Below are 27,929 nucleotides of genomic sequence, written 5' to 3' on the forward strand. Positions count from 1 at the left end.
ACTAATGGGGTGAAAGTCTGTTCTGGCTGTAACAATTCAATATGAACTACATTCCCTCTAATTCTTTTGGCTCCTTTAATTTTTTTTTTTGCAGTGCCATACAGGTGAGTAATGGAGCTGTATGTGGGCTTGTGCAGGGAATTTCCAGTCGCTGAGCACGTGTGCAGCTTGGAGGGAACATTGGTTTTGGGTAGTCTCAACCTTAAGGAGAATGGTCTTCTGAAGCACATTGGGCAAAGTAGAAAGAACTGTCATATTCATCAAACTGCTGCATGTAACATTACACTTCTGAATAGCAACTAATTAGAACCAAAGTTGTACTTTAAAGTCTATAAAATGTTATCATATTTCTTGGGGACAACTGGAGATGGGATACAGTGCTATATAATTCATGTTGTTCTTTTATCTATATTCCTATTTATTTGCATTCCATAACTAATAGCAAAAATTGGCTATAACTGAAGGGATATAACATTGAACTGTGGGTATCCTTGGTCTCTGTCTCAGAACTTATTTCAAGAGGCCATGGTGAGAGTGGAGGGATATATGGGAAGTACATCACCTGCTGGGGGATTTTCTTCGCTGGACATAGCTGTGTGCACAATTGAGAAAGCAAATGGACTTATCAACCGAATTATTGAGGAGGAGAAAATGGACCAGATTGGTGAGAGTGAATCTTTATTAGTTTCGTTAATTGAGGCTTGAATTTCAGCTTGACTCCCTTGGTATCAGTCTTGTTTCTGAGTTGGAAAGTTGTGGATTGACACTGAACTCCAGGACATTATGTAAGCTAACATTTCAATGCAGCTCTGAGAACAGAAGGAAAAACCAGTAAAACTCAGGAAATGACTGGTACTGATCTGAACTGCTCTTGTATATGTTAAAATGGAACTCCAGTTCAGACCAGTACTGTCATTTCTAAGTTACTGGTTTTTCCTATCTTTTGGATGAGCCATTAAACCTATTATAGTGAGTTTGAATGTTATTGAAGATCCCAGGCACTGTTTGAAGAAAATGCTTCAAGTGGCTTGGATAACTTTCCTTTCTCAATCAACATTACAATAAAAATAACTGGTTATCTTGTGCTGTTTAAGGGACCTTTTGGTATGCAAAATGGCTGCCAGTTTGATATGCATAACAACAATGACTGCACTCTGAAGTATTTCAATGAATGGGATGCATTGCATGTGATGCTTTGGTATTTCTCCTAGCTTGGATGCCTGATTCTAGCCTTTTATAATCATATAGCTTTCTATTTTATCCCCACAGGAATCGTAGTAGTGGATGAGTTACATATGTTGGGGGACTCGCACAGAGGATACCTATTGGAACTTCTCTTAACCAAGATACTATTTGTCACTCAAAAGAGTGCAAGAAGGTACATTTTTATAATGGCAAACAAGAACATCAAGCAGAAAATTCCAGTGCACTCTGATGTCTCACATTTCCTGCTGTGGAACTTTTAAAATACATTCATTAGTAATTTGCTTGTGGCAGAGACTCATTTCTGATCTCAAGTGTATCATTATGCAAAAGAGAAGGGCTACTTTTTTGTACATAAACATGCAGCACAGAAGGAGGCCATTTGTCCCATTGTGCTTGTGCTAGTTCTTTGAAAGAGATATCTAATTAATTTCACTCTCCTGCACTATCCCCATAACCTTGCAACTTGTTTCATATAGTAGTGGAAAGATGAGGTCAAATTGTATACATCTAAAAAAAAAAATTACAATTCTATTGCCTTTTAACTACATACTCTTGCATTCTTTCATTTGACTACCACATCTCGGGTATCACACCTCTGGTATGCAAAGTCCATGTCAATCTGATGAATTTGCAGCACTGGATGCAAACTTTTATTTTGTAGTGGATGCAGACATCACTATGTATTTTGTAGGCATACAATTGATTGTTTGAAAGAGCATCGTAAGACTGAGGAGATTTCATAAGAGCAAACAGTGTTGGTAGAATTTGTGAATCAATGGGTCTTGAAAGTTGTCCAGGTGACCTTTTGTGATGCAGGAAAAATACTAATTATGATTTTAGAATGTGTTAAACTTTGTTTCACATTGGAATGTGATAAAAGCCTATTATCTTTTGAAATCTGTCTAAATTTACCTTGATGACTGGAATTGATAGATATATTTTGGTATTCCAGACATAAAACTCCAGCAAGAGAACAGAGACTCAATGATGGGATACAAATAGTAGGGATGAGTGCCACTCTTCCGAACTTAGGCATTGTAGCAACCTGGCTGGATGCAGAATTGTATTGTACTGACTTCAGGCCTGTGCCTCTAATGGAACTGGTAAAAATTGGTAATACAATTTATGACTCAAATATGACAGTGGTACGGGAATTTCAACCTGCTCTCCAGATAAAGGTAAGGGGTTTCAGTGAAATTGTTCTGGAAATGGAGTCTCATATTGTATTCCGATTATGAATAGCAATTCTGTTAGAATTTTGAAAAAAGTCCAGTAATTAACTTCTGAAAATGATGTAAGTACTTTCCTTGATGCATGGCTAAAATATCAAATGGTTGGGCAAACCCAACTTGTTAATTGGGAGCCTGATAGGATTTAACACTGATCTTCTCCCTTGGGGATCTGGTTTTAAATCAAGCCCAAGCTGTTTGAATTACTGCCCTCTGTGTTGGATGTAAGACTACCGTAAGAAATTTGTTTAAGAGTCATAAATCAAAAATCATTTTGGATATTGGTTCAGAACACAATATTTCCCCAGCCTGATACAAATTGAAATTTTTTGCTCTGAGAGAATTTGTAGGATGGTTGGTGTGGGAAATGCTGTTCCGAGACGCATTGTTTGAGTACTGTTAGGGAACTCCAGCGCAATAGTTTACAAATGTTCCTGCTTGGGAACCTCTAAGATTTTGGATTCGGGGGCTACAGATACCTAAGACAGGCAGTCTAATATTCGTAAGTAATATTAAGATAGTTTGTTAAGGGGCAACAGTTTAGATATGATGCATTAATTAATTAGACAGAAAATGTATACAACCTGTGACAGCTGAGGCAGGTTTACCAAACCCAGAGGACGAATGGACAGTTGGCACAGAGTGTGCTGATCTCAGTAGCTTGTAATAGCAGCATTCTGATCTCTAGTTGAAGTATTAGGGAGCTCTTCCTTCAGTCTTCCTCCTCCTCTTCTGGCCCATTTTCCATCTGCAGAAGGTGGAGCATTGACAAGCATTGCCACCTGACCAGGACTGCCCCCTGTCCTTGACCACTTGTTAATATACCCTTTTTCTGAGGCCTGGCAGCTTACCCAGTGTCAATCACCCCTTCTGACCAATGGATAAAGAACAGGTACCCAAAATGTCAGGGCGGTCACCTTCACCCCCCACCCTTTTTCCCCCCACTACCCTGTTTGTCACCTTGCTCGAGGTTGGCTTTTTAGTTTATATCACGCTGAAGATCATTTTCTGGTCCTTTCTAAACACTTGCATAGATAAAGGGGTACACAAGATACCACCCTACCAATTTAGGAATATCAACATGGAAGCTGGAATCAAGTGACCCTGTTGTTTCCACAGACTGTTTAGAAATTGCCTTTCCGGAGAGGGAAAGAGAGAATCAATACTATTTAGCTAATCTCATATTTTCTGCATGGAGCAGAACTCTTTACAGTTTATTAAAGGCCCTAATTCCTTATACCCCTGCAAGTACAGACATAAAATACAGGGAAATTCCAACCATAACTTTGGAAGCTATTGTTGTTGAAAATGTTGTTAGTATACATTAGCAGAAACGAGTAAGTTAATAAGTGCTGAAAAATACAAAAAAAATCTTCGGACAAATAGAAATTTGATGGCCATTTGGACCAACTGGCATCCCCTCAAAAACATTCTTGAATCTGAGGAAACCAGTCAACTCTTGCTCCCAGTTTGAGAGGAATCGATGGATTGCAATGCTCTGGTTTCACAGTGCTAACCTTTTCTTGGCTTCAAAATTCACCACATGGAAGAAAATGTTTTGGATATTATATGAGGAAAAATGAAAATAAGTGTTTCAATTTGAGTTGACAGGCTTACTTGAGCTGGGCAACTTATCAGCTGGTCACAGAATGGCTTTAAAGTGAAATGTTTATGGCCCATATTGGCTAAGGTAGATGCAAACTATTGAGTGGGGCAAGATCATCTTCTTATCGTGTCCACGGACAGTCTATACATGGCCCAGCCAGAACTGGACACATTTTTGCGCCTTGTTATTGAATTCGGCAAGATCTGCAACAGTGCAGGTTTCCTCTAGCGATAGGCATTGCAGGAGATGTTGCATAGTCTGTGGCTCAGTTCCACATTCACAAGTTGTCGGGCTGGTTGTATGTCCCCATTTGCTTAGTGACGCCTTTGAACGACCTACACCAGTCCTAAGTCTATTAAGGCACTTCCAGGTTGCCCAGTTGCAATTAGCTCCTGGGGGAAGGCTTTCATCTGGTAGAATTTCCATTGCTGGGGGTTGTTCGAGACTGGTGAGCTGGTCTTTCCACAAGGGGATGTGAGCTTCAGATGGGGTTGATTGTAATGGAACAACACTGTTCATGAAGCTCTTCCTTGACTTTAGGCGGCTGGGTGTAGGTGTATGACCATGTAGAGGGTGCCTCTCATTTGATGTTTGACGGAGTCGCTCTTTCTTGTTGGCTACCATTCTTCTAATATCAGGGGGAGCGATACCCACCAGGATATATAGGCTGTTGGTGTTTGCTGGTTTTAAACAACCTGTGATAAGTCAGCAGCTTGCATTCCGAATGGCATCCATCTTCTTAGCATGTGTAGATCTTTCCCATGCAGGGCAGGCGTATTCGGCAGTGGAATAGCAAAGAGCAAGTGCACTAGTTTACAATGAAGTGGGGAAAGATAAAAGGCTAATAAAAGGGAAAGATAAAAGGTTAATAAAAGAAAATACATTTTACTTTTTAGATGATCTTTTTTTCTTGCATTTCTGCTTTCTCCTTTTGTGGGGAGTTTGGCATGGTGTGGACTTTTGACCTCTTCACTATGATGCAAGACACAATTGAGGTGAACATTCTCTACTTCAGTGAAATTTGTAATTTGGTGTGCCCTTGCAAATAATAGAAAACTTCAATAGAAAAGTTCAAATGACTGTTAAGAGTGTATTTTGTACTTTCGTTTTCTGAATAATCGATCAATAAATTTGAGAGAATGTTGCATTTTTGACCTATTTGTGAAAGGTTGGAAAATGTTTGGGGAGCTAATGAAATAATAATGAAATGAAATGGTAATGCCTTTGAATGTCAAGAGGAGACTGGTTAGATTCTCTCTTGTTGGTGATGGTTATTACCTGGCACTGGCAGGAATGTTACTTACCACTTATCAGCCCAAGCCTGAAAGTTGTACAGGTCTTGCTGTATTTGTGTATGGACTGCTTCAGTATTTGAGGAGTCGCGAATGGTGCTGAACACTGCACTCATCAGTAAAACATCTCCACTTCTGACCTTATGATAGAGGGGAGTCATTGATGAAGCAGCTGAAGATGGTTGGGCTTAGGACACTATCCTGAGGAACTCCTGCAGCGATGTCCTGGGATTGAGATGATTGACCTCCAACAGCCACAAACATCTTTCGTTGTGCTAGGTGTGACTCCAACCAGTGGAGAGTTTTCCCCTGATTCCCATTTACTTCAGTTTTGTTAGGGTTCTTTAATGCCACACTCGGTCAAATGCTGCCTTGATGTTAAGGGCAGTCACTCTCATCTTATCTCTGGAATTCAGCTCTTTTGTCCATGTTTGGTAAGGAGCTGACTAGCCCTGGCGGAACCCAAACTGGGCATCAGTGAGCAGGTTATTGCTGAGTAAGTGCAGCTTGATCGCACTGTCGATGATTCCTTTCATCACTTTGCTGATGATCAAGAGTAGACTGATGAGGCATTAATTAGCCAGGTTGGATTTGTCCTGCTTTCTGTGGACAGGATATGCCTGGGCAATTTTCCATATTGTCGGGTAGATGCCAGTTTGGGACTGTACTGGAACAGCTTGGCTAGGGGCATGGCTAGTTCTGGAGCACAAGCCTTCAGCACTATTGCTGGAATGTTGTCAGGGCCCATAGCCTTTGCATTATCCAGTGCCTTCGGCCGTTTCTTGGTATCACATGGAGTGAGTGAATCAAATTGGCTGACGACTGGCATCTTGATGCTGTGGACCTCAGGAGGAGGCCGAGATGGATCATCCACTTGGCACACTTCTGGCGGAAGATGGTTACAAATGCTTCAGGCTTGTCTTTTGCACTGATGTGCTGGCTTTTCCATCATTGAGGATGGAGATATTTGTGGGGCCTCCTCCTCCAGTGAGTTGTTTAATTGTCCACCACCATTCATGACTGGATGTGGACGAGTGCAGCTTCATCAACACTCCAGAAGCTTGACAGTATCCAGGACAAAGCAACCTATCCACAAATATTTTCTCTCTCCACCACTGTCGCAGCAGTGGCAGCAGTGTGTACTATCTCCAAGATGCATTGCAGGAACTCACCAAGCCGCTTTAGACAGCACCTTCCAAACCCATGACCACTGCCATCTGGGACAAGGGCAGCAGATACATGGGAACACCACCACCTGCAAGTTCCTCCCCAAGCCATTCACCATCCTGACTTGGAAATATATCACTGGTCCTTCACTGGTATCTATACCATATGAACTGCAGCAGTTCTAGAAGTTTGCTCACCACCACCTTCTCAAGGGCAATTAAGATGGGCAATAAATGCTGGCCCAGCCAGTGAAGCCCACATCCCATGAATGAATAAAAAAGCAATGTGACAGGACTGCAAGGCTTAAATCTGATTGGTTGTGGAATCTCTTAACTCTGTCTGTCACATTCTGCTTCTGTTGTTGGGCACGCAAGTAGTCCTGTGCTGTGGCTTCACCAGGTTGACACCTCATTTTTAGGAATGCCTGGTGCTGCTCCGGGCGTGCCTTCCTGCACTCTTCATTGAACCAGGGTTGACCCCCAGGCTTGATGGTAATGGTAGAGTGGGGGATATGCCACGCCATGAGGTTACAGATTGTGGTTGAATTCAGTTCTGCTGCTGCTGATGGCCAACAGTGCCTCATTGATGCCAGTTTTGAGTTGCTATATCTGATTGAAATCAATCCATTTAATATGATGGTAGTGTCACACAACACAATGGAGGGTATCCTTAATGTGAAGATGGGACTTCATCTCCACAAGAACTGTGTGGAGGTCACTCCTGCCAATACTGTCAAGGACAGATGCATCTGTAGCAGAACGATTGGTGAGGATGAGGTCAAGTAGGTTTTTCCCTCTTGTTAATTCTCTCAGCACCTGCCGCAGACCCATTCTAGCAGCTATGTCCTTCAGGACTCGGCCTTTCAGTCAGTAGTGATGCTACTGAGCCACTCTTGGTGATGGACATTGAAGCCCACCATCCATTGTACATTCTGTGCCCTTACCACCCAATTGGTTTTCAACATGGAGATGTACCGATTCATCAGTTGTGGGGAGGTGGTGGTAGGTGGTAACCAGAGGAGGTTTCCTTGCCCACGTTTGACTTGATGCCATGAGACTTCATGGGATCTGGAGTCAATATTGAGGACTTCCAGGGCAACTCCTTTCTGACTATAAACCATTGTGCTGCCACCTCTGGTGATGGTGGTGTCTGGGATGTTGTCTGTAAGGTATGATTCGGTGATTTCGGTGAGTTTGACAATGTCAAGCTATTGCTTGACTGGTCTGTGAGAAAGCTCTCCCAATTTTGGCACAAGCCCCCAGATGTTAGTAAGAAAGACATTGCTGGGTTGACAGGGCTGGGTTTGCTGTTATCGTTTCCAGTTCCTAAGGTTGAGGCCGGTTGGCCCTTCCCATTTCATTCCTTTTTGTAGCAGTCACAACTGAGTGGCTTGCTAGGCCATTTCAGAGGGCATTTTAAGTGTCAACCACATTGCTGTGTGCCTGGAGTCATGTGTAGGCCAGCCAGGTAAGGATGGCAGATTTCCTTCCTTAAAGGAATGAGTGAACCAGATGGGTTTTTATGACAATCGTTTCATGGCCACCATTAGACTAGCTTTTAATTCCAGATTGGGAAATCAGAGCTGTAATTATGAGTCAAAAATATGTTTGTATATTTTGTATGCATTGATATCTGATTTGAATATGTATGTGATTGATTGTAGGGTGACGAGGATAATATTGTCAGCCTTTGCTATGAGACTGTGCGGGATGGCCACTCTGTCCTACTCTTCTGTCCTTCCAAGAAGTGGTGTGAAAAGCTGTCTGAAACTATCGCCAGAGAGTTTTACCATCTCCATCACAGAGCTGCTGTTGGCCGTGAAGGTGAGGCTGTTTGTCGAGTGAGACCCGAGTTAAATGAGGTTGGTCAGAATAATTCCAGTTGCAAATGGTGTTATGATCCCCATAGAGACTGATAACTTTTAAAAAGTGATGAGTTTCCCAGTGACCAATGGGAAGAATCACACAATAAGATTTGAAGTTTTAGAACTTTGCTGTAACAAACTAAAATCAACATAGACGAAGAGACATTTTGCTCTGTTAATCCCACTAATCACCATAATTGGTGATCATTGAAAGCAGAATGTGTTGTGAATCAATAAATAAACATAAATTTTATCTCCTTTGATGAGGGTACACAGGATCAGAGAGACCTGGGTGTTCACGTACACAAATCTTCATAAGAGGCCAGGAAAATTGATAAGGCTTTTACAGAAAACATCCAGGATCTGGACTTTCTAAATAGAGGCAAAGAATCCATAAGCAAAGAACTTGTGATAAACTGTTAAAAATCACTGGTAAGGCCTCAGCTGGAATATTTTGTCCAGTTCTGGGTGCCACACTTTATGCAGATTGTCAAGGGCTTGGAGAGGTTTACTAGGTTAGTATCAGGGAAGAAAATTTTAAGTTCTATTGAAGGGTCATGAGGACTTGAAACGTCAACTCTTTTCTTCTCCGCCGATGCTGCCATACCTGCTGAGTTTTTCCAGGCAATTCTGTTTTTGTTTAAGAAAATTTTAAGATTTATATGGAGACCAAGGCAGTTGGAAACATTGTCCTGAGAGCAAAGAAGGCTAAAGGCAGTCTTAACTGTGTTCAAAGTTAAGAAATGTTTAGATAGTAAATAAGGAGCAACAGTTTCCACTGATAGAGAATTCAGTAACCAGAGGACACCAATTTAAGATAGTTGGCAAAAATACAGATGTGAACTGAGAATTTTTATTATGCAGTGTGTTGTGATCTGGATTGCATTGTCTGAAAGGGTGGTGGAGGCAGATTCAATAGTAACTTTCAAAAGGGAATTGAATTGAAAAGGAAATATTTTCTGGGCTATGGAGAAAGAGCAGGGGACTGTGACTAATTGGATAGCTCTTTCAAAGAGCTATCACAGGCATGATTGGCTGAATGATAACTTATTTTGTTTTACGATTATATGATCCATATTGATAGTCATCATCTTGTTTAATTATCTATAATTTCTTTTTCAACTTTGTGTATAAAATATAATTTAGTGTGAGCTATGTGATTTGTGCTTTTCACCTTGTTTTAATTTTTTTGTCTTTACTGTAGGATTTGTAAAAGCATCCAAATTACTCCCTTTCACACTGCATAAGGATGAACTCCAGGAGACTGTGGATCATCTAAAGCGCTCACCAGCTGGGCTCGATGCAGTACTAGGCCGCACCGTACCTCAGGGAGTGGGCTTTCATCATGCTGGTATTACAATTTCCCTTTTTTGCCTCTTTATATACTGTAATGTTAATCACTTTCTTGAGATGTTGAAAAGGTTTCATGAAATGAAGCTATAAAGCATATATGTGAAAAAAAAATGTTGCTAGACACAGTGAGGGCTAATATGATTTTTTTTGCAGGAAGCTGGTTTGGTTCAGTTTTCTTTCAGGCGAATGGTAATTTCTTGTGGGTGTGAAGATGGCTGAGACTATATATCTTTACCTTAGAACAGCTTATTTGGACTTGTGCGAGTTTAAGCGTTCAAAAGGAATACAGAGCCAAGTTGTCGGCTGCTGGACAATGAATCCTCACTGTTTTGTTACACAAACTACTCCATGCATTTTCATGAGATTATGGTGTATGTTTGCTTTATGTAGTAAGTGAAGTAATAATGGTAATGCTGGTAAGAAATCTCAGCCTTTGAATGGGGATCAGGCCATTCTTGGTTACCTGTTCACCTGTTAACAAAATGATAAAATATATTGGTCAAGCATAGAGTTTTTCAGCTAATATATTGCATATAGTGATAAAATGATATTTTTCTGGATTGTCATTGAATTGCAGAGTCATAATTAGTAACTGGTGAATTTATTACTGCCTATTTCTGCCATTCTCATTTTCATTTTAGGATTGACTTTTGATGAACGGGATATCATTGAGGGGGCATTTCGTCAAGGTTTGATTCGGGTCCTCGTGGCTACCTCCACCCTGTCCTCTGGTGTAAATCTACCAGCTCGTCGTGTGATTGTGCGATCACCAGTATTTAATGGGCAGCTTCTTGATGTTATCACCTACAAACAGATGTCTGGGAGAGCTGGGAGGAAAGGAGTGGACACAATGGGTATGCATGCCCAGTTGTTTTATACATACTATTTGTGAAACCTGCATTTGGGTAGCAAGTCAAACTCGCTGTGATTTCATTATTCAACATGCAAAATATTACAACAGCATATTAATACTGGCCCTTGGAGGGTAGACCTGATTTAAAATAAAAGGGTCTTCAACATTGCATTCAACTGGGAGAAAAGTTTTGCAAGAAGTATCGGGACTCAATTTACATTCAGTGCCTTCACCTAATTCTGTTAATTCTGCTGTTGTGCAAGGCCTACCTAGACCACCAGAGGGCACATGACTCCTTTCTGCCTCTCGTTAGCCTGGGTTTGGTGCCTATCAGATTGGATGCATATCTGTTGCCATCACTAAAACTTTTGACAAGCACACTTGCACACCTATTGCTAGTATGCTATTAACTGACTCCACTAGATTTTCAGGGAGCTAAAAAAAGGTCAATGTTTTAGATTACCAGAGACTGACTGTATAGTTCACTGCTACATTTAAATCAGAAGTCAGATTAACAAATCATGTTTTCTGAAAGGAAATTAGTAAATCAGTTTGAGCTTCTTAATACCAGCCTTCTACAAAGGAAGGCACTAGTTCTTGGTATAATATTCCTAACCAATGGCGATAGTGAGAGCTTTTTCCAATTCCTCCAGAGGCAGATTCAATCGTGGCTTTCAAAAAGGAATCGAATAAGAATCTGAAGAGAAAAGATTGACAGTGTTACAGGAAAAGGGCTGGGAAGTGAGACTAACTGATTTGCTCTTCCAAAGAACTGACACAGACATGATAGGATGAATGGTGCAAAATTACTCTTTTCATAAGACTGGTCACCCGCAAAGCAGTGATTCGGAGTGTGAATGGTGGGACTAACTGTTCCATTATTTTGTGAGGACATGATCATTCAGGTCTTCACAATGATGATTAAGATGATCCTTGAAATTATCAGCCCACTAGCGCCGATTTCACTTCAAATAAAACTGCCCCATTAGTCGATTATGAGCTGATCAGGGTGAGCTGGCCTATGAGGAACTAGTTTGAATTTTTCAACAACTAATTTCCAATCAGATTCTCTACTGCTATCTTGAGGGAAGAGACATTTTTCCTGGGCAGTAATTTTTTTCTAATATTCGTTCATTGGATGTTAGCATTGCTGGAAAGGCCAGCATGCTTTACCCATCCCTAACTGCCCTTAAGGAGATGGCAGTGAGCCACATTCTTGAATCATTGCAGTCCATGTGGTGTAGGTATACCCACAGTGCTGTTAAGGAGGGAGTTCTAGATCTTTGACCCAGCGATTGTGGAGCAATGATGATGTAGTTCCAAGTTAGGATGAAGTGTGATCTGGAGGGAAACTTGCAGGTGACAGTGTTCCATTGCAACTGCTGCCCTTGTCTTTCAAGGTGGTAGAAGTTGTGGATTTGGTAGGTGCTGTCAAAGGACACTCATGGGTTGCTGCAGGGCATCTTGAATGTAGTACACATTGCTGCCACTGTGCGTTGGGGGTGATAGTGAGTGTGAAATTTTAAGGTGCAGATGGCGGGGTTCTTTGTCCTGGATGGTGTTGAGCCTCTTGAATGTTATTGGAGCTGCATGCATCCAGGCAAGATAGTATTCTATCACATTCCTAACTTGTGCTTTGTTCAACATTTTGGGCTTGGGGAGTCAGGAATTGAGCTGCACACTGCAGAATTCCCAGCCTCTGACCTGCTTTTGAAGTCACAGTATTTACAAGGCTGGGCCAGTCAAGTTTCTAGTCAGTGGTAACCCCCAGGATGTTGATAGGGGATTTCAGTGATGGTTATACAATTGAAAGTCAAAGGGAGATGGTTACATTCTCTCTTGTTGGATATGGTCACTGCCTGCCACTTGTGTGGTATGTATGTTATTTGCCACTTATCAGCCCAATTCTGAAAGTTGTCCAGCTCTTGCTGCATATGGACATGGACTGCTTTAATATCTGAGGATTTGTGAATGATGCTGAACATTTATCAGCAAACCTATCCCCACTCATGACCTAACGATGGAGGGAAGGTCATTGATAAATCAGCTGAATTTGGTTGGGTCTTGGACATTGCCCTGAAGAACTGTTGCAGTGATGTCCTGTGGCTGAGGTGGCTTCCAGCAACCGCAACTATCTTCCTTTGTGCTTTATGACTCCAATCTGTGCAGAGTTTTTCCCATGGTTCTCCTGGACTTCAACTTTGCTTGGGTTCCTTGACACCACATTCTGTCAAATGTTGCCTTGATGTCACTGGCAGACTCTCATGCATCTCCCTAGGAATTCAGCTGTTTTGTCCATGTTTGGACCAAGGCTATAAAGAGGTCTGGATTCGAGTGGCCCTGGTGGAACCCAAACAGAGCATCTGTGGCAAGCTGTTGCTGAATCAGTGCTGCTTCGTAGCACTTGTCGACGACATCTTCCATCAGTTTGGTGATTGAGAGTAGACTGATGGGGCAGTAGTTGGCTGGATTGGATTTGCCCTGCTTTTTGTGGACAGGCAACCTGGGAAATTTTCCACATTGTTAGGTAGATGCCAGTGTTGTAAGTGTACTGGAGCAGCGTTCTACCCTACCCATATATATCACCCCCTGTAGTGATCCCAAACTTCTCAACTGAGCTTGATGAAAGTTTGCAGTGCACTTGACAGGAGTTCTGCAAATTCAAACTAAATCCAAATTATCAGACAGATTAGATGTGAATTAAGTAAATGCAACTGCATTTAAATTGAAGTGCATAAGGCCTAAATTAGCAGCGCGCAACAAGGGATACTGAAATCACTTGGAATTAATTCCATCAAAAGTTCAATGCAAATTGCTATCCTACATCATGTCACAATTATGTGCTACATATCAAGAAAAACTCTGCACCTATGTGAATTATCCTCAATTTTTGATAGTATGTATTTGAAATAGCAAAACAAAACAAAAACAGAATTACCTGGAAAAACTCGGCGTGACTTTAGTCGTCTCAATTTCTCTGCTCCTCTCACCCACTCTAATCTGTCTCTCTCTGAACTTACTGCACTCCATTCTCTCAGGTGCAACCCCAACATTGTCATCAAACCCGCTGACAAGGGTGGTGCTGTTGTTGTCTGGCACACTGACCTCTAGCTTGCGGAGGCTGAGTGTCAACTCGCAGACACTTCCTCCTACCTCTCCCTGGACCATGACCCCACCACTGAACATCAAGCCATTATTTCCAGGACTGTCACTGACCTCATCTCCTCTGGAGATCTTCCTCCTACAGCTTCCAACCTTGGATGGCCCGCTTCTACCTCCTACCCAAAATCCACAAACAGAACTGTCCCGGTAGACCGATCGTGTCAGCTTGCTCCTGCCCCACGGAACTCATTTCTCGTTATCTTGACTCCCTTCTCTCTCCCCTTGTCCAGTCCCTTCCCACCTACATCCGTGATTCCTCTGACACCTTACGTCACATCAACAATTTCCAGTTCCCTGGCCCCAACCGCTTCCTCTTCACCATGGACGTCCAATCCCTCTACACCTCCCCCACCAGGATGGTCTGAGGGCCCTTAGCTTCTTCCTCGAACAGAGGCCCGAACAATCCCCATCCACTACTACTCTGGCTGAACTTGTTCTCACACTGAACAATTTCTCCTTTAACTCCTCTCACTTCCTCCAAAAGAAAGGTGTGGCTATGGGTACCTGCATGGGCCCCAGCTATGCCTGTCTCTCTATGTTCCTTGTTCCAGTCCTACTCCGGCCCCCTCCCATAACTTTCTCCGGTACATCGATGATTACTTCGGTGCTGCTTCATGCTCTCGTCGGGACCTGGAAAAATTTATTAATTTTGCTTCCAATCTCCACCCCTCCATCATTTTCACATGGTCCATCTCTGACACTTCCCTTCCCTTCCTTGACCTCTCTGTCTCAATCTCTGGTGATAGACTGTCCACCAATATCCATTACAAGCCTACCGACTCCCACAGCTACCTGGACTACAGCTCCTCACACCCTGCTTCCTGTAAGGACTCCATCCCATTCTCTCAGCTCCTTCGCCTCCGTCACATCTGTTCTGATGATGCCACTTTCAAAAACAGTTCCTCTGACATGTCTTCCTTCTTCCTTAACCGAGGTTTTCCACCCACGGTGGTTGACAGGGCCCTCAACCGTGTCTGGCCCATCTCCCGTGCATCCGCCCTCATACCTTCCTCTCCCTCCCAGAAACATGATAGGGTCCCCCTTGTCCTCACTTATCACCCCACCAGCCTCCGCATTCAAAGGATCATCCTCCGCCATTTCCGCCAACTCCAGCATGATGCCACCACCAAACACATCTTCCCTTCACCCCCCCCATGGCAGCATTCTGTAGGGATCGTTCCCTCCGGGACACCCTGGTCCACTCCTCCATCACCCCCTACTCCTCAACCCCCACCTATGGCACCTCCCCATGCGACTGCAGAAGATGCAACACCTGCCCCTTTACTTCCTCTCTCCTCACCATCCAAGGGCCCAAACACTCCTTTCAAGTGAAGCAGCATTTCACTTGCATTTCCCCCAACTTAGTCTACTGCATTCGTTGCTCCCAATGCAGTCTCCTCTACATTGGAGAGACCAAACGTAAACTGGGCGACCGCTTTGCAGAGCACCTGTGGTCTGTCCACAAGAATGACCCAAACCTCCCTGTGGCTTGCCATTTTAACACTCCACCCTGCTCTCTTGCCCACATGTCTGTCCTTGGCCTGCTGCATTGTTCCAGTGAAGCCCAACACAAACTGGAGGAACAGCACCTCACCTTCCGACTAGGCATTTTACAGCCTTCCGGACTGAATATTGAATTCAACAACTTTAGATCTTGAACTCCCTCCGCCATCCCCACCCTCTTTCCGTTTCTTCCCTCTTCCTTTTGTTTTTTCCAATAATTTATATAGATTTTTTTCCCCACCTATTTCCATTATTTTTAAATCATTTATGCCCTGCTAGTCTTTCCACCCCACCCCCACTAGAGCTGTGCCATGAGTGCCCTACCATCCATTCTTAATTAGCACATTTGTTTAGATAATATCACCACCTTCAACACCTCTTTGTTCTTTTGTCTGTGACATCTTTTGATTATCTGCTCCTATCACTGCTTGCTTGTCCCTATAACCACCCCCCCCCACTTCTCTCCCCACCCCCCCCTCCTCCCCCCCCACCTTAAACCAGATTATATTTCACCCTTCTCTTAATATTCACTCAGTTCTGTTGAAGGGTCATGAAGACTCGAAACGTTAACTCTTTTCTTCTCCGCCGATGCTGCCAGACCTGCTGAGTTTTTCCAGGTAATTCTGTTTTTGTATTGGATTCCCAGCATTTGCAGTTTTTTGTTTTTATCTCTGTATTTGAAATAGAATGAACAGTTTTTCTGAATTCATCGCTTTTGGAGTTTTTTATATAGAGTAAGGAGAGCAACAAAAAAGTATTAATAATGTTCAACATTAAACATTGTTTCAGGTGAAAGTATACTTGTGTGTAAGAATGCAGAGAGAGCAAAAGGAATGAGCCTGTTACAGGGCTCGCTGAAACCTGTGCGTAGCTGCCTTGTGAAGAAGGAGGGAGAGGGTGTCACGACCAGCATGATCCGAGCTATCCTTGAGGTAAGATGAAAGATCAACATGACCAATTTCAAATTGGAAGAATCTAACCTATATGCTTACAGCCCTTGGCTGAGAGGTTTTAGCTCCTTAGAACTTAGACTGACTCACTTACGCTTTGTTCCGCATGGGACTGGAGGAACTATGGGCAGCAAGCCTATGCCACTGGCCTTAGTCCATCGCAATCTCTTTCACTCCATCCCAGGTGGCATTTCGCTTTTGAAGGTCCTCTTCAAATGTATCTTGCCAGGTCTCCTTTAGCCGACCCTGCCTCCTTTTGCCATCTGATGGTGTCCGTTCTACTGCCACTCTGGAGGGGCATATGTTCGGGAGATGAAATACCTGTCCTGTCAGTCTCAGTGGTCTCTCCGTCACGATGTCGGGCAGTTGCTTCTGTCCAGTCCTCCATAGCACTTATTCTTTGGTGGTGTTGTCTCTCCATGTGATGGCCAGGATCCTTAGAAACCAGTGTCAAAAAATTTTATTCTAACTCCCCTCGTTGGCAATTGCTATTGATTAGAATAAGTCAAACATGATATTTGTGAAGTCTTAAATTAGGTTTTGGACATGTACAAGCCTGCAAGCTGAAATTCAGAGCCTGCTTGTTGTTTTGCACACAATAGCGTTGTCAAACATACAAAATATGACCTGAATAAATTTCTGATGCCATGGAGTCCTAGTTTACAAACAAATGTGATATATTTTTGGAAGTGGTGCTTGCATTAGTGTTTCTGAAAACCTCAGGCAGAAGTGACCTATTTACATATCTTTGCACTACAGCCCATCTGATCATTCGACTATAGATTGAACTGTCATAGAATTGGTAGAAAAACCAAAATAAATTCAGAAGTTTGTATTTCTCTCTGTCAGTGGATTGATAAAATATAGAGGAAGGAATGAATGGCACTTCTACAGAGGATGTTCATCATTGATGTCTCAGAAGGCTAATGCCAGACTCCCAGTGAAAGGGCAACCAATTCACGTCCACCAGTCCACGTGGGCAAAGTTGTATATACTGCTTAAATTCTGAAAAGATTATTATCTTCAAGTTTGTATAGATTTTAATCTATTCATTAGTTTGGCTATCTGACGATGTTAACTTTCAGCATTTTAAGAAATATAATCCTAAATTGATCTCACTACTTTATAATCAATCTTACTGATTCCAGTAGTAAATTTATTGTGACATAGATGTGCTGCCTTTTAGCATAATATTTAGCATGCTCAATGTTTAATGTGCTAACTATTGTTGAGATTTTTTTTTTATTTGTTCATGATGTGGGCGTCAGTGGTTAGGGTCAGCATTTATTGCCGATCCCCAATTTCCCTTGTTCATAGAACCATAGAACGCTATAGCACAGAAAACAGGCCATTCGACCCTTCTGCTCTGTGCCAAAATATTATTCCGCTAGTCCCATTGACCTGCACCTAGTCCATAACCCTCCAGACCTCTCCCATCCATGTATCCATCTAATTTATTCTTAAAACTTAAGAGTGAGCCCCCATTTACCACGTCAGATGGTAGCTCGTTCCTCACTCTCACCACTCTCTGAGCGAAAAAGTTCCCCCTAATGTTCCCACTAAACCTTTCCCCTTTCACCCTAAAGCCATGTCCTCTCGTGTTTATTTCTCCTAATCTAAGTGGAAAGAGCCCACTTGCATTTACTCTGTCTATACCCCTCATAATTTTGTAAACTTCTATCATATCTCCCCTCATTCTTCTATGCTCCAAGGAATAAAGTCCTAACCTGTTTAATCTTTCCCTGTAACTCTACTCCTTAAGACCCGACAACATCCTAGTAAATCTTCTTTGCACTCTCTCAATCTTACTGATATCCTTCCTGTAGTTAGGCGACCAGAACTGCACACAATACTCCAAAGTTGGCCTCACCAATGTCTTATACAACCTCACCATAACATCCCAACTCCTATACTTAATACTTTGATTTATGAAGGCAAGTATGCCAAAAGCTTTCTTTACAATCTTGTCTACCTGTGACGCCACTTTCAGGGAACTATGTATCTGAACTCCCAGATCCCTTTGTTCCTCCGCACTCCTCAGTGCCCTACCATTTACTGTGGATGTCCTACCTTGGTTTGACCTTCCAAAATGTAACACCTCACATTTTTCCACACTAAATTCCATCTGCCATTTTCTGGTCCATTTTTCCAGTTGGTCTAGATCTCTCTGCAAGCTTTGAAAGCCTTCGTCGCTGTCCATAACGCCTCCAATCTTAGTGTCATCAGCAAACTTGCTGATCCAATTCACTACATTATCATCCAAATCATTGATATAGACAACAAACAACAATGGTCCCAGCACAGATCCCTGAGGCACACCACTTGTCACAGACCTCCAGTCTGAGAAGCAATCATCCACTACCACTCTCTGTCTTCTCCCACAGCCAATTTCAAATCCAGTTTACAACCTTTCCATGGATACCAAGTGTCTGAACCTTCTGAACTAACCTCCCATGTGGAACCTTGTCAAAGGCCTTACTAAAGTTCATGTAGACAACATCCACAGCCTTTCCTTCATCTACTTTCTTGGTAACCTCCTCAAAAAACTCTGCAAGGTTCGTTAAACATGACATACCACGCACAAAGCCATGCTGACTATCCTTAATCTGCCCTTGGCTGTCCAAATAATTATATATCCAATCTCTCAGAACACCTTCCAATAATTTACCTACTACTGACATCAGGCTCACTGGCCTGTAATTACCTGGTTTACTTTTGGAGCCTTTTTTAAACAACGGAACAACATGAGCTACCCTCCAATCCTCCGGCACCTCACCCGTGGCTAAGGACATTTTAAATATTTCTGTCAGGGCCCCTGCAACTTCTACACTAGTCTCCCTCAAGGTCCGAGGGAATATCATGTCAGGCCCAGGGGATTTATCTACCTTTATTCGCTGTAAAGCAGCAAGCACCTAATCCTCTTTAATCTCTATATGTTCCATGAAACTACTGCTTGTTTCCCTTCCTTCCTTATACACTATGCCAGTTTCCTGAGTAAATACTGATGCAAAATTGCTGTTTTCGTGAGGCTCCACACATAGACGACCACTCTGATCTTCAAGGGGACCAATTGTGTCCCTTACTATCCTTTTACTCTTAATATACTTGTAGAAACCCTTTGGGTTTACCTTCACATTATCTGCCAAAGCAACCCCATGTCTTCTTTTTGCCTTCCTGATTTCCTTTTTTAGTATTTTCTTACATTTTCTATAATTTACAAGTACCTCATTTGCTCCTTGTTGCCTATACCTGCTATACACCTCTCTCTTCTTCTTAACCAGATCACCAATATCCCTTGAAAACCAAGGTTCCCTATGCCTGTTAACTTTGCCTTTAATCCTGACAGGAACATGCAAACCCTGCACTCTCAAAATTTCGCCTTTGAATGCCTTCCACTTACTGAACACATCCTTGCCAGAAAACAACTTATGCCAATCCACTCTTCCTAGATCCTTTCTCATTTCCACAAAATTGGCCTTTCTCCAATTTAGAATCTCAACTCGAGGACCAGACCTATCCTTATCCATAATTAGCTTAAAACTAATGACATTGTGGTCACTGGACCCAAAATGTTCGCCTACACATACTTCTGTCACCTGACTTGTCTGGTTCCCTAATAGGAAATCAAGTATTGCATCCTCTCTCATTGGTACCTTTTTATATTGATTTAGAAAACTTTCATGAACACATCTGACAAACTCCAAGCCATCCAGCCCTTTTACAGTATGGGAATCCCAGTCAATATGTGGAAAGTTAAAATCTCCTACTATCACAACTTCAGAGGGCATTTTTTGAGAGTCACACGTAAGACCCGGGTCCCCAGAGCATTACCCTGGGTCTCTGGAATACTAATCAGTGATAATACCACTGTGCCACAGCCACCACCTCCCCAGTCACTTGGCCTGATTCTAATGGGAAGTTTTTAAAAAATTCATTTATTGGATGTGGGCTTGGCTGGCTGGGCCAGCATTTATTGCCCATCCCTAGTTGCCCTTGAGAAGGTGGTGGTGAGATAATAGTGGAAATACTAATAGGATCTGAAATAGTTGATGTAAGATAGTTTAGCAGGTCAAATTTAAGCATCATTATCTCCCAAACACAGACTGATTGGTTGGTAAATCCCAAATAATTCCTTGTCGCCAAATGAAGGATTCACCTGGTGTCCTTTGGCGAAGTATCAATCCCAGTGCTTTTACAAAATCCAACAGACTAAGGAATATAAGTGCAAATAAAATTGTCACTTGGTTCATGCCATATGTGATCCACAGATTGTAGTTTATTATAAGAAAGAAAATTGGTTTAAGATCTTGTATTTGAGGAGGCTGGGAAGTGGTGCTGTATTCCAGTTCTATGGTTCTATCTAGTTTGGACTGCGTGTGAAAATAATCTATCAGACTTTAGGAATGTTTTGGACATTGTACGATTTCTAAAACTGTGGGCTCTTTATCTTGGTTTCAGATAATAGTGGGTGGTGTTGCCAGTACCCTAGAAGATGTCCGCGTGTATGCCTCATGCACACTGCTGGCTGCCAGTGCACAAGAGGCAGCATCAATCCAGGGGAATGCTATTGAGGACGCTATTCAGTACCTAATGGAGAATGAGCTTATTCAAATACTGGAAGAGGACCGGGAAGGGGATAAAAGTAACTTTTCCTTTACCTCCATTTTATTGTTTGGCAAATAAAATTTCAGATATTTTCTACTGTTCAGACAAATTCCTTGACTTATACTTTTCTAAATCTAGTTCCATACCATACATCACCTTTTAGGAACTGTTGTTTATATACATCTGTTGTTTAAATTTTGAAATAATAATCCTGTTTATTCACACAAGATAATCTGCTTTTACAGTTAAAGTTTGGTGATAAGTTGCACTTTTTAAAATTCAGTTTAATTTTGCCCAGCTGTTTTTAATATCCTGGATCTGGTACTATTTAAATGAATATACAAATCCAATGCTTTTCAGTAGTGGCTGACTAAAAATATTACAGCCTGTTGCTCTACCTTATGCTTCAGTACTCCACTGGTTATTGTTAACTTGCTTATTTTTATTTTTTGGCTACTTTTGGTAAGTTTTTTTGGTTCTACCTCACCATGTATTACCCCTGGTCAATGGACAAGGTGGAGATTTACTCCCAGATCTACATCTATTTGTAGCCAGACCTGACCACGTACACCTGGATGATTGCCTTTTGATTTATCCCCTCTTACCCCTCCAGTGACACTGCAGTGGCCTCTGGTGTCTTTTGTTAATAGCATGGCTCTGATCAGATTACAACATAGGAGAAGCATGGAAGTTTACAAGCCTGCTGCACCAGTGCATTTCCACATTCAAAGATTAAAAATAACTAAGATTTTCAATAAAAACTGAAATTCCAGGGACATTCAATAGTGAGGAACAAAGCAGAAGTAAAATAGGAGCCTTTGTTTATGCCAGATTTCAACTTTCTCAATGTTCTCTTCTGTTTTCTTGTGCTCTCAAGCTCATGTTGTGATAATCCCATCTGCATTTATATATGTTAGAAAAGAATCTTGGGGAATTCAAGTGAACATGTCCGTTCTATGACTCAAATATTTTCTGTCTTTTTTGTTACATTTTCTCTTCCAATTTCTGAACAAATTTTACATTCTTTATCTTTATTGTGGATTTCTGCCTCTCTCTGTGGCATTCACTTATTCTCTGGGTCTCATTTCAGTTGTAGGTTTCTGATCTATGTCTCAAGCACTCTTGTTTTTTTATCATTTAGTTTAGTTTAGTGACTTTTCTTTTCCAAGAGAAAGATTAATCAATATATGAACTTGTTGAATGAATCATGGCCATTTTTAAACTTCTGCAGTTTTGTTTACTGACTTATTACACAGCAGAGCAGTGAAAACAAAATGCTACATTCACAGGGTCCACTCCTTGGGAAAATTGATTCACATAAGACTTGAACACAGTAATTGAAGAGGATGAATTAGCGGGGTTGTGTAATAAAGCTGGAGTTTGAAACTAAATTAGACAGTTCTTTCAAAGAGCTGTTACAGGCAAAATGGTGTAAGATTCTAATAGTCCAATTGTACTTATATAGGTAATGTGTTTTTTTTAATAGTTCAACTGTATCGACCCACACAGTTGGGAGCAGCCACTCTCGCTTCTTCCCTGTCTCCTCCAGATGCACTGAGAATCTTTGCTGACTTACAGAAAGCAATGAAAGGGTTTGTTTTGGAGAATGATCTTCATATTCTCTATCAGGTACATGAGGAATTTTCTTTGTTGTTTTGCATTAATTGTGTTTTTCATGCTACATATTGAAACTGGTGGGCAACCGTTGGGATGTCCCCTGATTAGTTTTGCTCTGAGCAGCCTAATGCTTGTTTATGTCTTGATCTCTCTTTAGTTTTATACACCAGGAAGTGAGTGGTATACCAAAACACAATTACTATACTTTTGATATAAGGCTGACCCCACTGTGATGCTAAAGCTATGAGACAATTATGACACATCACCTGTGTTCTCCGCTTGGTGATGGCAGGAACTCTTTTTACTGGGCTGTTTTCATCAGTGCATTTCCTTCAGTAACACATTCAGGTGCTATATTCAAACGGTAAAATGGTATTTGAAAGAATACACAATATGTTTTTGTCATTATTGTGAATGTGTATGTTTATATCACCGTTAATACCATCATGTTTAAGAAGCCAAGAATTGCTATGTTTTATAAAAAGATTGGGCAGAATTTTGCCCTTGGCATGCAGGCTCGGGTGGGGGTGGACGGTGGCAGTCGGGAAGCCAACCGCTGCCCACGATTGGCAGCACACTGCGATTTCATGCTGGCGGGCCAATTAAGGCCCACGCAGCGTGAGAGGTGGCTGGGGAATCAGTGAGAAGGGGCAGGCGGGGCAGGAGCATGATGTCCGCTGGGTCCAATGGTGACCTGGCAGCCGATTCAAAACCGGCCCAGGCAGCTCCTGGAAGGCTGCCATGGAAGTGAAGATGGATCCCGTTGCGTTTGGACACAGCAGGCAGGGCAGTCGGCCCCGTGTTTCTCAGATGAGTGCCTTTCAGCCCTCCTGGAGGAGGTTGCAGCCAGGAAAGAAACCCTTGTCCCCAGAGATGGGAGGAGGAGGCCTCCACACCTCACCAAAAAGGCCTGGGAGGAGGTGGCATCCAAGGTAAGCACGACGTGGTGAGGTGCACGTCGGTCCAGCGCCTGAAGCGCTTCAACGATCCACTGCGATCGGAAAGGGTGAGTACCGTGTTGGCATGGGTCACTGCAGAACAGTTAAGAGCTGCCCACCCCTGCCGTGGGCCTCAGAAGTGTCAGAGTGTGAGTGGCAAATGTCAATGAGGCAGGAGCTGGCCAAGGGGGTGAGCCCTGGCTGCTTGGACTGAGTGTCTTGCAGCTCCAGGGTCACGAATCGGCTGAGCGCTGTGAGGTGTCCCTCAGGTGGGGTTGGCCAGGCTGCAGTGGCGCTGCAGGTAGAGAGTGGAATAACCAATGCTCCTCTATCCTTTCAGGAAAAGACACCCCATAACAATATTGAGAGGTTACAGACTGGAGAGGGCCCCCACACCTCCTAATCCTCACTTGGTACGAGCAGGAGGCCCTGGAGTTTGAGCAGCACCTCGGTCAAGCAGCCGTGGTGAGGTTGAGATGCCAGAGGGAGGTAAGAGTGCAGTGCACAGAGGTGAGAATGTCAGCTATTGCAATCATTCTAGTGTAGTCTCTATATTGACGTGATCCTCAAAACTGGAGTCCCCATTGATAACGGAAAGACGAGGGCACCCTGATGCATATCTCTGTCTCACCAGGGTGCCAGGCATGCACGGTAACCGTTTCATGACTTAAACTAATGACATGTTCTTCTTCTTCCTTTTAGGCTCACCAACAGGTGGTCGCAATGAGGAACCTGAAGCCCACCCCTGACCCCGGAGGATCACCATGCTGAGCACGCACCTCTCTGTCAAAGAGGCACCAGCGCAGTTACCAGCACCTCGGTGGGCATAAGACCGCCGTCTAGTATCCCAGTGCACATTGGTGAGGACACTTTACACTTGCTTGAGGTGCAGGCAGAGAGCACCCAGGGCGCCTGCAGTTGGAGGAATGCTGGGGACCAGGAACATGCTCAGTCAATGGCTGATGACGGGCCTCTGAAGTCGCCCATTAGGCAGCAAATGCTGGAAGCCCAGCAGGGTGTGTGGGAGGATCTGGTGGAGTAACATGAGGGAATGTGTGCCATGGTGTTCGTTGTGGAAGAGTCCCTGCAGAGCATGACCACTGCGTTGACCCTCATGGCCAAGTGCACTGCCTCCTCCATGGAGAGAGTGGCGACTCTCATGGAGAGGCTCCTCCAGGGATTCAATCAGGGGTACCTGGGATGCACTCAGACCTGCAAGCCCTCACACCGGCAATGACCTCAGCTGGTCAGTGTCAGCGTGTGAGATGGATCGGGTACCCAGTATCCCAGCTAGGTGCCTGTCCATCAGTGGTGAGCAGGGAGGTCCAATGTGACCTCACGTTAGTGCACGAGCTGCCTGTCATCTCTGCGGGCTCCTCTCAGGGCGCTCTGGATGACAGCAGCAGCTCCTCCTTCCCTCTGCCAGTAACTGTGGCATCTGATGAGGCTGCGGTGACTGGGGAGGTACCAGCTGTGGCACTGGTCGCTCCCTCCCAGGCGGAGCCAGCATAGGCTCCATGGGTCAGAGGACGACTGCCAAGATCTTCCAGGCCAACAAGAAAGCAGAGCGAGCAGGCTGTCTGCAATGCTGCTGCCATCGAAGAAGGGTGCACCAAGACATAGCACCCGCAAACATAAATGTAAAGCACCTTTAAACACGAAGTGGACTTATCACTGGTGATATTTTGTTTCCCAATTTTGGTTTGAATTTTTTCATGGTGTGATTAAAAACACCGGTTAATGTTCATTTCAGCTGTTTCACGTTCATAGTTAAATGAGATGTTATTTTGTGCTATTGGCCTCTGTATGCTTCATTTGTTCTGTAGATGCAGGGTAGGCCATTATGTAATGATGGACATGTGTCTCCTGACACAGAGTGTATGTTGTTGGCCAAGGAAATGTTCCTGTCAGGTATCGAGCATGGAGCCTGCAGCTCTGGAAAGTGATGGAGGTTCTTACTGGCAGGCTAGCTAAAGGAGTGTTGGATCAAAGCATCCTGGGTGTCCCTGCCTCCCTGGAGGTTGCCCAGATCAGTGTCCATGCCCTCAGTGTTCTCCTCACCGTGCTCATCCTCGGACTCACTACTGGACTCATCATCTGTGGCCTGTGCAGCTCTTCCCCCACTGGGTCCCCCTTTGCCAGTGCCAGATTGTGCAGAGTGTAGCACACAACCACTGTCAGTGACACATGCTCTGGGGGGCATGCATTGCGCCCCCTAAACAGCCCAGGCATCGGAAGCACATCCTGAGAAGACCGATGGTTCTCTCTACCACTGCCCTTGTGGAGGCGTGACGCCTATTGTACCGCTGCTTGGCCTCTGTTCTTGGATGGCAGAGAGGCATCATGAGTCACCTTTTGAGGGGATAGTCCTTGTCTTCCAGCAGCCATCCATCCAGTTGGGCTGGAGCACTGAAGAGCCTCAGCAGCTGGGAGTGTCTCAGGATGTAAGCATCATGGGAGCTGCCAGGGTTGCACAGACCTGCAGAATCTGCATCTTGTGATCACACACTATCTGCACGTTCATGGAGTGGAAGCCCTTCCTGTTGACGAAGGCACCCGGCTGACCCGCTGGTGCCTTGATGGCCACATGTGTGCAGTCGATTGCACCCCAGGTGCAGGGGAAGCCAGCAATCAGTGTGAAGCCTCTGGCTCACTGTCTGGCTGGCCACTGAGCCCTGGAAAGAGCCGGAGGCGTAGAGTTTAAGGGCCGCTGTCACCTTCAGCACCACTGGCATGGGGTGTCCACCCACACAGTTGGATCTGACCTCATGCCTGATCCTCTGACAGATGGAGGTCACTATCTTCCTTGAGAGGTGAACCCTCCTTCAGCACTGTACCTCGGACATATTGAGGTAGCTACATCACCTCCTGTAAACCCTGGCAGCAGGATAGTGACGTCTTCTGCAGCCCCTTCTGTCTTTGACTCCCTGTTGGCCTCCCCATCCCTCACACCCCCCCCCCCCCTCCCCACGCCACCCTTGTACCTGTACCTCTCCTCTCACAGGTTGCTCCCCTGGATTGGGACACCGGGCCTCCTCTCCACTCTGCCCCTCTCTTCCTCCTCCTCCGAGGTGCCTCCAGCGGAGACCATGATCCCCATCACCAGGGAAACAGAAGGCTGTCTGATACCTGGGAGAGCCCATGCGGTCTGAATCCTCTGGGGGGCCTGGAAGACAGCAATGAGTCCTGAAATGAAGCCTAGAAATGCTCAGTGTGCAGCTCTGAAGCGAGATGAAGTTGTCTAGTTCACAGAAGCAACCAGCAGCAAGTTTGACCCAAAACTCCTCACTATTTGCACTGACAATGCTCCTCCTTATCCTGCCCGTGGATGGGCTTTTGCTAAAAGTGGTCTGCCCGCTTTGCCCGTGCAATGGCCGAAAAATCGCACGGGCTACGTAAAGTCGGAGACAATTGGTGTCTCGGGCTTTAACTGGCCTCTTAATTAATGGCGGGCGCGCCTCTGTCTCCATCACGCATCTGCCTTGCAAAATATTGTGCGAGTGCGAGTTGATGTCGGCACGCCCGGCCGATATTGCGTATCTTTTCACACTCGATCAGGTCAGGCGTGCGTGCGCCCGCCGAGCAATAAATTCTGCCCTCTGTAAACTAGCTATGATAACCCATGCTTGGAAGGAAAAAATATCAGCCTGTTCACCACTTCTAGTGATCTCTGGTAAAAGTATGTGTTTTTGCATGTTGGATATGAAAATGAATCTCAGCTGTGATAACCTGCCCCACTCTCACAACTGAATAGTTATCAACAGTCACACTGTTGATCTTTTGAATGGCTAGCAGTACCTGTGGAAGTGTAAGCCAGCATGAATCAGTTTTTGCATCTCTGTAAATTTCCATAAGATGTCTTTGATTAGCTCACCAGAAAATGTCTTTGAGTGTTATAGGGATTCTCCAAAACAACTGGTTTACTTTTCCAAGCGGGAACACCTTTATATCAATTTTTACAATGCATTTTTGGTCTTGGGACCTTGCATGCAAATGAGAGAGTTGAAGGTTGGGCCTGAATTCTTTTGGCATAGTGAGCTAATCTGACCTTGACATCTGTCTGTAGAGGACTCTTATCCTCTGTAATTTCATTGATGTATTTAAGGGGAAACTAGGTAAGTGCTCGAGGGATAAAGGAATAGAAGGATATGCTGATGGGGTTACATGAAGTAGGGTGAGAGGAGGCTTGTGTGGAGCATAAACACCAAAAGAGCCTAGGTGGACCGAATGGCCTGTTTCTGTGCTGTCGAAACATGATGTAGGGATCATTTTCCAGAGAGAACTTTAAATAAATGAATCCCTGAGTTTTGAATCCTCAGTCATTGCCCTCAGCCTTCCAGGGGAAGAGAGACTCAGGCCTTTACCAATCAGGCCCTTTCAAATGCTGACTCAGTGCAATCCTCCTGCAATGAAGCCTGGATCAAGAGCTGGGAGCAGCCTTTTTCCAATGGCATGGCCCTTCCCTTCCACTGGCTCCCAAGCAGCTTTGAAACCACAGGCCCAGCAGATGCTTTCTCTCCCGGGGCAGGGCTGTTGGGGAGGCCCCTTAATAAAAATACAAACAGAGAGAGAAAGAGCAGCCAG

At 43.9% G+C, this 27,929-nt stretch overlaps 1 protein-coding gene across 1 annotated transcript in view; it reads left to right on the plus strand.

Annotated features, from left to right (window-relative positions):
- Positions 1–27,929, plus strand: part of polq (polymerase (DNA directed), theta) — a 94,683-nt gene that overhangs the window by 15,260 nt on the left and 51,494 nt on the right. The window contains exons 6-14 of the mRNA XM_041210626.1: positions 508–664; positions 1,270–1,378; positions 2,159–2,384; positions 8,164–8,323; positions 9,569–9,715; positions 10,359–10,571; positions 16,025–16,167; positions 20,644–20,827; positions 22,277–22,419. Of these exons, the coding sequence (XP_041066560.1) occupies positions 508–664; positions 1,270–1,378; positions 2,159–2,384; positions 8,164–8,323; positions 9,569–9,715; positions 10,359–10,571; positions 16,025–16,167; positions 20,644–20,827; positions 22,277–22,419 (1,482 nt within the window). The remainder of the gene's footprint in view (positions 1–507; positions 665–1,269; positions 1,379–2,158; positions 2,385–8,163; positions 8,324–9,568; positions 9,716–10,358; positions 10,572–16,024; positions 16,168–20,643; positions 20,828–22,276; positions 22,420–27,929) is intronic.

Source organism: Carcharodon carcharias, chromosome 18 (assembly GCF_017639515.1).
Source record: "Carcharodon carcharias isolate sCarCar2 chromosome 18, sCarCar2.pri, whole genome shotgun sequence".
NCBI classification, from domain to species: Eukaryota; Metazoa; Chordata; class Chondrichthyes; order Lamniformes; family Lamnidae; genus Carcharodon; species Carcharodon carcharias.